This window comes from Sus scrofa, chromosome 6, assembly GCF_000003025.6.
Source record: "Sus scrofa isolate TJ Tabasco breed Duroc chromosome 6, Sscrofa11.1, whole genome shotgun sequence".
NCBI lineage: Eukaryota > Metazoa > Chordata > Mammalia > Artiodactyla > Suidae > Sus > Sus scrofa.
The window spans coordinates 108,795,197-108,806,518 of record NC_010448.4 but is presented as its reverse complement, the minus strand read 5'-3'; the positions used below and the strand labels follow the sequence as shown (position 1 = coordinate 108,806,518).

Genomic DNA, 11,322 nt, shown 5'->3' with positions numbered 1-11,322 from the left:
CTGGGTAGACTGCATATTCCTTCAAGGCAGTAATTACTCCTCATACCTGACGGTAGATCCAACACTGAATACGTATAGTACCTCGACCAGTATGTGCTTGGTAATTATTCTAGAAAATTGTGTTGAACGTAGCACATGGAGCAGATGCTGATGGATTAATACAATTAAAAATAGGAGTTCCTGTCATGGCTCAGCAGTTAATGAATCTGAGAATGTGGGTTCGATCCCTGGCCTGGCTCAGTGGGTTAAAGATCTGGCCTTGCTGTAAGATGTGGTGTAGGTCACAGACACGGCTCAGATCCAGCACTGTAGTGGCTGTGGCTGTGGCTGTGGCTGGCAGCTTCAGCTCCAATTCAACCCCTAGCCTGGGAACCTCCATATGCCATAGGTGCAGCCCTAGAAAGCAAAAAAAAAAAAAAAAAAAAAGACCCTCAAGCCAATGGTTTTATGTTAATAAAACATCATAAAGAGTACACTGCATTAATTTAATCCCATAAATCAAAACCTCTTCACATATGTAAAAACATGTGTTTTTTGTTTGTTTGGGTTTTTTTTGTCTTTTTTTGCTATTTCTTGGGCCATTCCCGCGGCATATGGAGGTTTCCAGACTAGGGGTTGAATCGGAGCTGCAGCAGTGGGCCTACGCCAGAGCCTCAGCAACGCTGGATCCGAGCGGCATCTGCAACCTACACCACAGCTCATGGCAACGCCAGATCATTAACCCACTGAGCAAGGGCAGGAATCAAACCCACAACCTCATGGTTCCTAGTCGGATTCGTTAACCACTGTGCCATGACGGGAACTCCAAAAAACATGTGTTTTTAAAGTGCTTTAAAAGATATTTATTTTTTAAGAAGTGGAAAATAACGTTCTTTAGAAGACATTTAACTTTTAGTGGAACATGCTATTACCAAAAAGCATGTAACAATTTGTTCATCATCTTCAAGAAACGGGGTTTTTATATAAAATACATATGGGGCACTGAATGCCAAAATGATGGGTGTGTGTGGTTGGAATTAAAAGTTAGATTTGCTATTAAGCCCCTCCGGATGGTGTCTGAAATCAAGAATGACCTTGAGAGGGGAGAGGGAGGTGCGTGGGGTGATCAGCGCGTTTAAGGGCAACGTCCTCGCTGGGTGATGAGTTTGAGTTAGTGGTCAGGACAGCCATTCAGACTGACAGTCCCCTGAACTTGCGTGGCTTCCGTGACAGGGATAGGAACGTGGTTGACTTGAATATTCTTCAGGCAGCCAAAAAAGGACTTCCACACAGGAAGCTTCAGGGTTTTCAAATTATCTGAAAGACAAAAGGTTAGGTGTTCATGCCTTATTCATACTGTCAAGTGAAGCCACTCCATTAAGAAGCAGTCTTATTAGAGCTAAAGGGACCCAGGGTCTCAGGCCACCCAATCATCTCCTACTTTAAGCAGGCCCCCAACACACCCCCTGCTGTGATAAAGCCCCCCGATAAAGCCCCCCACAAGGCTACTCTTCAAGTTCCTCAAAGATGGAGATTCCACAGCCCAAATCAGTAGATAATAACTCCGAACTCCAGTGCTTTTTATGGATCATGGAAGACCTATCAAAGTAACAACCAAATGATCTGGATGGACAGAAAACAATGAAGACTGGACAAGGCTCTTTCCAGACAAAATTCCAGTCTTGAAGTTGACTCCATCTCATCCTGCCTGATTTCCCCCCCATTCTGGTTCCAGAAAACTTAATACCTCACCGTAACTAAGTGCCGGAAGGGGAGAGATCAGTTTCTCAGGCCCTTTTCTGATTCTTGATGATATTAGGTTTCTAAGTTCATGCAGCCTCTGAAGAGAGGCTTATAAATTATAGGTTTGAGGCAAGAGGCAGCAGTAGCCACGTGGCCTGGGCTGCTGTGAGACGTGCCTGTTGCTGACAATCGGAGTTCCCCATAAGCTGGAAAAAGGGCCTCACTGTCTCCACTGTCCGGCCAAGGGCTGCCCTGATGACACCCTAGAGGCTAAGGCAGTACATCTGTCGGGTAAGATGGAGATGTTAAGAGCTGATGTGGGTGGGAAATCAGCACAGGAGTTACCTGGGACATCTCCGATGTGCAGGTGCTCCTTTGTGCGGGCAGGTGAGAAGGGGTGCCGTCCAGCTGTGTAGCTATGCTCCGAGTCTAGTTCCAGGTGCACGATGTGCTGTTTTATGGTGACTGGAGGGAGAGGAGGCAAGTCAGGTCTATCACCCAAGGAGAGGCTTCTTCGCTGTGTAATGTCTACACCTGCGTGTTCCCACTGCCTTCTTTCCAGTTCACTCCTACAGACCTGCAGGAGCACTGTTCACGAGAATTCTATCCACCTAGACACATTCAGCTAATTTCTTTCTTTTCTTTCTTTCTTTCCTTTTCTTTCTTTCTTTCTCTCTCTCTCTCTTCCTTCCTTCCTTCCCTCCTTCCTTTTTTTGCTTTTTAGGGCCACACCCGTGGCATATGGAAGTTCCCAGGCTAGGGGTCCAATCAGAGCTACAGCTGCCAGACTACACCACAGCCACAGCAATGCCAGATCTGAGCCAAGTCTGCAAGCTACACCACAGCTCATGGCAACGTCAGATCCTTAACCCACTGAGCGAGGCCAGGGATCAAACCCCTATCCTCAAGGATCCTAGTCATGTTCGTTAACTGCTGAGCCATGAAGGGAACTCACATTCAACTAATTTCTCAACACCAGGTATGTTTATGGGCTTCCGCAGATGTTACGGAATTTAATCCTTAAATCTGTGAAGAAGATTATTTATCCCTTGAATTTCCCAAAGAACAGACTGTGACTCTCCAGCATTGAAGAGCTTGACAAGACGGCTTGGTTGTAAGTTGAATGAGCTGGGATTCAAGCCCTGGTCTCTGGTCTCCCAAGGCCAGTGCGTATTTCACATCATTTCTGGTTCCTTCCAAGAACACACTGATTTTTGAAAACTGACTCCAAAGACAGTGGCTTTTGATGCTTCAAATAAAATTCCTCCCACATTAACAATCTTAACCAAATGCAATGTAGAGAGCTTTTAAATCATCCAAGAAAAGACTACTTTTTAACAAAAGGTTTTTTTTTTTCTCTTTTTTTTTAAGCCAGTAGAGGTTAACATACCTCCAAATTAACATACACAAGTTACTTGTAAAATAGCAGATCTGATTTTTTTTTTTTTTTTTTGGTCTTTTTAGGGCCACATGTGTGGCATATGGAAGTTCCCAGGATAGGGGTCAAATTGGAGCTATAGCTGCTAGCCTACACCACAGCCATAGCAACACCAGATCCTAGCTGCATCTTCGACCTACACCATAGCTCATGGCAATGACAGATCCTTAACCCACCGAGCAAGGCCCGGGATCAAACCTGTGTCCTCATGGATGCTAGTTAGATTTGTTTCAGCTGAGCCATGATGGGAACTCCTAGCAGATCTGGTTTGAGAGACTAAGTTTGTTCTCCTCCAGCTGGTTTGTCTAAATTATGTGCATTAATATTAAACGATTGTTAAAAAAATAACCCAACAATTTGGACTTTCACAATGGTAAGAGCAAGCATTTACTGAGCACTTAGTGTATACTGGACACCACTAAGCACCTTATATGCGTTGTCATTAATTTTCACTATTCTGGGAATAGTACACTATTTTTATCTCCATTGCGCAGATGAGGAAACTGAAGGTAAAGAGTCATCAAGTAGCTTGCCCAAGGTCTTCTCTCAGGTAAGTCCTGGAACTGAGATTTGACCTCTATTTTTTTTCTTTTTTAACTTCAGAGCTAAAACCCAAGTTACAATATTATGAAAACAAACATAGCTTATCAGTTCGTTGGGCTAAAAAAACAAAAACAAAACCAACTCAGTGTGTTCTAGAGAACAGGAGTCACAGATTGCTTAATTAGGGTTGGGCTTGAGAATGGACACGTTCCTACCACGTGAACCAGATGGGCTGACCCTGGACAGACCCTGATAAATGGATGAACTGAGGCTGCATTGGGGACATTCAAGTCTGCAGGGAAAGGGAGACTGTTTCAGTATGTGAACAACAGGACGTCATACCTGCCACTGAATGCCACTGTCCGTCACACAGAGACTGTTTTGGGGTGACTGATGTCAAGATCCCACCAGCCTCACTGCTCACAGAAGCCGTGACCTGCAACACACATACATTCTTCTATTTCCTTCAGAAAGGCAGATGGAGCCAACTTCCCCTGCCATCTTCCCTTCCCCGCTCTTGCATCCTGGCCCCCCAGGAGCACGTGAAATATAGGGACCCCCTCCCACACAGAGGTCAAGGCTTTGCAAGAATCTCTCTGCTGCATCCCTTCCAGGCAAGTGAGCTGCAACCCTAGGGCCCTGCCTGAAGTTGCTGCCAAATGTAAAGGGTCTTTCTCTCTGATTCTCAACTCTGCTCCCATCAGACCCAGCTCAAAGGTTACTGATTAGCATCCAAAATCTGCCTTAGTTATTAGTCTGTGACAGTAGTTCTGTTTAGAAGGACCCATAAAATTTGGAAGGCAAAGATGTTGCCTGAAGACTACACCCTGCTGCTAGGGGCAGCCAATTACCGTAATTCCATGAAAGTGGGACTATCAGGGGGTTCTCAGCCAAGGAAGTCAGCAAGCTAACCGACTGAATTGGTACTGGGCATATGTCAGGGGTCAGGCCCTCAACGTGCTATTGTGTTGAAACCCACATTCCCACTCTGGGCCAGGATTCTCCAAGGGCTAAATTAAGGTCAGTGAAATGAGAAGACTAAAATAAGCATGAGGATAAATAATTTCCATTTAATTTGCATGTCCCCAGAGTATGCAGCCTCTTCTCAGACAATTTTCAAGCTAAACAGTGTCCCTGCTGTGAGGAAGGTTATCAGGTCTTGATTTTGTTTTGGGGGGGATTATTTCCTCTTCAGAAGCTTTCATGGGAGACACTCCCCAACCCCTCCCCTGAAAAGCCAGCCTTGTCTGAACCCACCGTGAAGCATCGTTAACTGGCTTCTCTGGTCCAGCAGAGGCCTGCTCAGAGTTAAAGCAGCAATTTAAATATAAAGTGTTCTGGGAGTTTTGTCTCTTTTGTTTTGCTCAGAGAGTTTTCCCTCATGTTTAATAAACGGCGGAAGGAAGGAGGTGAAAGAAAATGGCACGTTATCCATCTTGGCCTCGAGACCTTAACTAAGAGAGACGTCCTGGAAGAATGTGGTTTTAAAGAGACTTTTTTGGAAAGGAAAGAGATAAAAAGTGGGGCTGGAAAGAAGATATTGAGGAGGCCCATGAGTCACGGGAAAGAGGAAGCAGAAGCAGCACACGGCCAAAGGAGGAATCCATGGAAAGCAAAAGGTCTGCTGGGTGGGGACCTGGTGGCCAGTTTGCTGCAGGGACCAGAAAAGCTGGTGAGTGGGGTAAAAAGGATACGGAGAATTTGAAACTGACCCAGCCAACACAGGGCCATGGACATGAGTGTGACATGGTGTAGACAGCTGATGAGAAGGTCTGTCCTACGAATTCTGGTACTGCCCTCGTGACTAAAAACAGAGATGTGACAAGGATGAAGGGGAGGTGAGAAAAATGAACCTTTACTGAGTATACGACAGCTTCTCTTCTCTTGACAAAAGCCCTTACACATGTGCATTATTCTCTACATTTTAAAGATAAAGAGAGTGTGAAAGAGGTTACAACCCTAGGGCCAGATAACTAAGTGATGCAGCTGGACTTCAGCCCAGCTTGTTTGAGTATGCCCAGTTTGAAAGATGAAGAAGAGAAAACAGGATGACCAAACCACCTGTTAAAGGAAAATGGCACGTTAGCCCTCAAGTCCCGTCTCTTAAATACAAGATTGGATTCCACTCTCCACCACAACTTCACCTACCATGGTCTCCAGGAATGGAATCCGGTTCGAATATAAACTCACATACCCCTCCCAGGTCATCAGATGGCTACGCACCTTCCCTGCCTCCAAATAAACACACAAATGCTCCCCAGGTTGACTTCCAATGTGAATGAGGATTCCAGTGAGACTTCTTGGGCGAATGCTGAAGACGAGCTTAAACTCGGGCCCCAGGAACACAGAGTTAGCTTTCACAAGAAAAATAAATAAATAAGTAAACAAACAAATAAATAGTTAAAACATCAGAATTCAAGAAAAGGGAGCTAGCTCTTCAGAACCAAAGCTATAAAGATACTAGGTCTTCCAGACTGCTCCTTACCTAGGATGACATGCCCTCCTTCTTGGGAAAAATAAATGCCTTTCTCCAAAGAGCCACCCAAGCAGGGAGACACCCCCAAGCTTGCAGAAGGGGTCTCCAGAGGCTTCAGATCCAACTGAAAGTTCCTCAGGCATCCCACAAAGCTGTTTTGGGGGAGGCTCTGCAACCAAGCAGAAGAGAAAGCCAACTTCATTACCTGCAACTCCCACAAATGCACGGGCAGCCAAGGTTAAGAGCAGGGCCTTGTCCATAAAAGTGGGGGAAGGAGGAAAGATTCATTCTTCCTGCTTCCGAGACTCTGGTGGGCTTGATTATTCCATTCTGTCTCCCCGCCCCCACTGCAGTGTCAAAAAACCTGGGTACCAGATGTCTGGTGGGTCCTCGAAGTTTGAAGGTGCCTCAACCAAGTGATGTGTACGCAGAGGGCAAGGATGATGGCCATCGCTATCCAGCATAGAAACAAGGGCACAGAGGGTGATTTGACCCTGGATCACTCAACCAGAGCTGTGATGGTGGAAATTTCCAGCATGCTGTTCACGGATGGCACCATCTCATTGCAGGTGCAAACTACTCCTTTGGGTTTCATGAGCCCGTGTGACAGCTTAACACAGGGCAGCTGACTGAAAAAAGAGGCCAAAACATTCCCAAAATAATAAAGTGTAAAAAAAGCTCCCTACATTGTGGGGCCTGGTGTACCACCACCAAGGTGCAAATGCCACAGGGTTACGATAAGACACAGGGTGCAGCATCAGTGGGATTACGTGGAGCCCTGCCCGTGGCTCCCTAAAGCTGGCCTGAAACAAGGGCTCCTCACCGGGGTCCCGGGGATAAGCTTCTGGGGTTCTGTGAGCCCTTAAGTTATATGCCAGAAGTTCTATGCATTTTCCTGGGGAGAGGGACTGTTAACTTTCATGAAATTCTCAGAAAAGTTAATAAAACCACTCAATAAAATCCTTCAACTCTCTTCTGGAGTAAATGGCTTTAGGACTCTGGAATCCTACCCAACAGATGCAAGATGATGATTATAAGAGTACAGTGGTATTAGAGCATGGAGTGTCAGCATCAACAAAGTACTGGTTGCACCTCCTATGCAATTTTTAGTTTCTTAAGATTTGCCACTGCAGAGTTCCTACTGTGGCTCAGGGGGTTAAGAAGTGTCCAAGGGGATGCGGGTTCAATCCCTGGCCTCGCTCAGTGGATTAATGATCTGGTGTTGCCGCGAGCTGGGGCGTAGCTCGCAGATGCAGCTTCGATCTGGTGTTGCCGTGGCTGTGGCGTAGGCCGGCAGCTGCAGCTCAGATTTAACCCCTAGCCTGGGAACTTCCATATGCTGCAGGTATAGCCCTAAAAAGCCAAAAAAAAAAAAAAAAAAAAAAAAAAAAAAAAAAAAAAATTCATGTACAGTCAAGAGCTCAGACTATCCAGGATAGGCCATGACCTAACAGAGAACCCCTAAAGACTGGCTGCAGGCTTTGGTAGTTGGAGATGGTCACTGGTGACTGGATGATGCTTTCCCTTTGAAAGGCTGTGGAGGAGGGTAATCTACTGGTTTGTACCCTCAAGTTGAAGGAAGGCTGTAAGAGAGCTTTGCTTGTGAAGGATATTTTCAGTGAGGTGCTCCTAGTTGTCTCAGATATGAGACATTGAGTGTGATTTATCCAAGTCAAAAGAGCATCCGAATCGTGCCCCTGAGTAGCTGCCCCATCCTGTGATTTCTCTGAGAGGGAAACAGGCTCAGAGGTTGCAGGAAAATAAACACTGTAGTTCCCATTGTGGCTCAGCACGTTATAAGCCTGACTGGTATCCATGAGGATGTGGGTTCGATCCCTGGCCTCATTCAGTGGGTTAAGGATCTGGTGTTGCCATTATCTGTGGTGTAGGTTGCAGACGTGGCTTGGATTCTAGCATTGCTGTGGCTGTGGTGTAAGCCTGCAGCTATAACTCCAATTTGGCCCCTAGCCTGGGAACTTCCATATGCTGCAGGGGCAGCCCTAAAAAACAAACAAACAAACAAAAAAACAAAGAAAGGAAAACACTGAGTATTCTCTTCAGCAATTAATATGTTGTATATTATTTGTGTAATAGATAACATGATACATATACTATGTTATATATTATTTATGAAACATACATAAAAGTTATTCTATACAATCAAGTAAAGCAATACTTTATGACTTGCTGGGGCTTTGGACCAAACCCTAGTACAAAACTCAAGTGGGCCAGGCTGAGCCCTGTTGGAGACACCATGGCCAAGGCTAGGTGAGCCTGACCGCCTAGAATCTATGCGGCAGAAGTGACCGGCTTTGTCTATACCCATTTCTGGTCCAGATTTGAGTCTCAGACCTTCCTCCCCTGCTGCGAGCACACGTCACACCAGAATGGGCACCAGCTGAGAGGGAAGGGACCCCAGGGGCTGAGCATCTGGCAGCGTATTTAGGAGAGGACAGTTCCTAGACCTGAGCTGTTGATGGGGCCATCTGACTTCACTTTGGGAAGGCAAAAAAGGCAAGTCTGGGAGAAGAGTGACAGGTGAGTTCGGCCACCCCACGTAGCCCAGGTGGGACATGCACTCTGGCCGTGTGGCGGAGAGATGAGGGAGAGGGCCCCTCACAGAGCTCAGCCCCAGAGCCCTGGTCCCAGTGGAGCTTTTGAACTTGGCAAGCCCAGGTATGTGCCTGCCTTCTTGGAGACAGGCAAACTTGTGATTTTTTTCCCTTAGTGCAAATTTTCCCCGAATTTTGTTGTTGAGATAAATTTTATTTAGTCACCAAATAACATGAAAACACAGACTCAGTTAAAATAATTTAAAGTACTTTGATATTCTTGAATACCTTATATAATTATAGTGATTATATGGTAAATTGTTCTCCTCTAAGGCCCTGAAGCATAACTACTTACCTTTGATTTCCCTGATGGAGAGGCTCCCAGGTAAACTGGTGCTCTGAGGCTGATGGTGGAATTTCCAGGCAAACTGCCCTCCCGGGCCCTCAGACCATCCATAACCAAGCGTCCCCTTTCTCCATCATGCCCAAACACCACCTTCAGGGTAAAGAATATAAGCAGATCATATTTTTCCCTTTGACAACTGGCATGGTAGTTTATTAGTGGTCACAGGAAATTTTTTTAAAGTTGTTTTTCTGTTCCTTCAAGTAGCTTTAAAAAGCAGATTTTTCTCCCTAGTACTGTCACCACCATCATCATTTTGGGAGATTATGTTAGGGATTAAGCAGAGTGAGCTCAAAACAGGAAGGAGAAAAGAGTTCTCAAAAATGCACAAAAATTATAACTGACCTGGGTATGCACACAAAAGACAAATAACGGAAGAAACAAAAGATCATAAACAAACATCCATGCAACAAAGAAGGAGGAAGAGATTGTGTAGAGCTGAGACGGGCTGCGGGTCCTTCCACCTGTGCTATGGAGAAGGCATTCCAAACGCAGAGAGGAGCCTGGAGACCTGGAAATTGTCCCAAAGGAGAGAAATGGACCAGGGGACAGAGTTGGGAGCAGGCAAGGGGAGTGGGCAGCCCAGGGAGGCGAGGGAGGCACTGAACAAGCAGGGAGGAAAGCTTGCCCTGGCATTCAGGATGGCATCTGTGCATGGTGCATGCAGGAGTTGCTGGGGCTAAGATGCTGGTTGCTCTGTGCCTCCAGCCACATAAGCTCTCCCAGTGCCTGTGCCTGGGAGAACACTGAGACGCCTATCTTCAGCTACTGGGCAGTGAACTTGGCCCCAGCTGGAGGATCTAGGGCAGCCTCAGCTCTCACCGTGTGCCACTTCCCATCATTGCACCTCTCCTTGCTTTTGAGCTTCAGTTTTTTTCCTTCTGCCCCCAGTGCAAAGACCAGACGTCCTTTCGAAAGATAAAGAGCCATAAAGGAGGTCTTAGTGCCCGTGTAAAACACGAGCCCCCTGGACGACGTTGTCTGCACGTCCACAGCAAACTGTGATCTGTGGAGGACAGAAAGCAAAAGGCAAAGAAAGAAAATAAGAGATTTTTAGTATTTGTCCAAATCGCCGAAGCTGGGAGAAGGGGTGAGGAGCAAACCCCCACAACCCCATTATTTCAACGAATAAACCTGGGCATGTATGGATTGAACAGCCTACCTTGGTGAATTTTCAAAAGCCATTACATTCCAGCTGTTAGAAGTTTTGTGGTTTAATTTCCTTACTGTGTTGGGGAATAAGAGGAAATGTTATGGCAAACTTAGCTAGTGGCGTAAATCCCAGATGTGGCAAGAGGGAAGATGCCTTACTTAAAAAAAAAAAAAAAAAAAAATCTACGTTTTAGAAAATTATGGTAAAATATACATAACATTTACCCTAGTTTACCTTTTTTTTTTTTTTTTTTTTTTGGCTAGGGCCAGGGATTGAATCTGAGCTGCAGCTTCAACCTACACCACAGCCGTGGCAATGCCAGATCCTAACCCACTGAGCTGGGCCAGGGTTTGAACCCACACTGCCACAGAGACAATACCGGATCACTAACCCACTGTGCCCCATGGGAAATCCCTCTTATCCAGTTTTAAGAGTAGAGTTCAGTAGTGTTAATTAAACATTCACATTACTGTGCTTCTCACTGCCAGGACTCTTTTCATCTCGCAAAACTGGAACTCTTTACATATTAAACATTTCTGCATTGCCTCCTCCCCTAGCCTAAGGCAACTACCTTTCTACTTTCTATCTCTATACATTTATTTATTTATTTATTTATTTTTGCTTTTTAGGGCCACACCTGCAGCATATGGAGGTTCCCAGGCTAGGAGTCCAGTTGGAGCTACAGCTGCTGGCCTACACCACAGCCACAGCAACTCAGGATCCAAGCTATGTCTGCAACCTACACCACAGCTCACGGCAACGCCAGATTCTTAACCCACTGAGCAAGGCTAGGGATAAAACCTGCGTCCTCATGGATGCTAGTTAGAGTCGTTTCCACTGAGCCATGACAGGAACTCCCCTGTGTCTATAAATTTGACCATTCTAGGTGCTTCATATATGTGGAGTTATACAATATTTGTCTTTTTGAGACTGGCTTATTTCACTTAGCATCCTTGACTTTTTAAATCCAGTGAACATACTTCCTATTTTGTGTATAGGCAGGGAAGCTGTGAAAAGTCAGGAGACAACTTTAAT

At 45.7% G+C, this 11,322-nt stretch overlaps 1 protein-coding gene across 3 annotated transcripts in view; it reads right to left on the bottom strand.

Moving 5' to 3' along the window:
- The window catches only part of LAMA3 (laminin subunit alpha 3), a 256,883-nt gene continuing 246,379 nt past the window's right edge, over positions 819-11,322 (bottom strand). For all 3 annotated transcript variants that reach the window (XM_003482042.4, XM_021096186.1, XM_003482045.4), the window contains 7 exons: positions 9,957-10,140; positions 9,087-9,227; positions 6,189-6,348; positions 5,927-6,057; positions 4,046-4,139; positions 2,068-2,187; positions 819-1,296 (listed from right to left, as the gene is read on the bottom strand). In XM_003482042.4, coding sequence (XP_003482090.3) covers positions 1,151-1,296; positions 2,068-2,187; positions 4,046-4,139; positions 5,927-6,057; positions 6,189-6,348; positions 9,087-9,227; positions 9,957-10,140 — 976 coding nt within the window. In that variant the 3' untranslated portion in view covers positions 819-1,150. The remainder of the gene's footprint in view (positions 1,297-2,067; positions 2,188-4,045; positions 4,140-5,926; positions 6,058-6,188; positions 6,349-9,086; positions 9,228-9,956; positions 10,141-11,322) is intronic.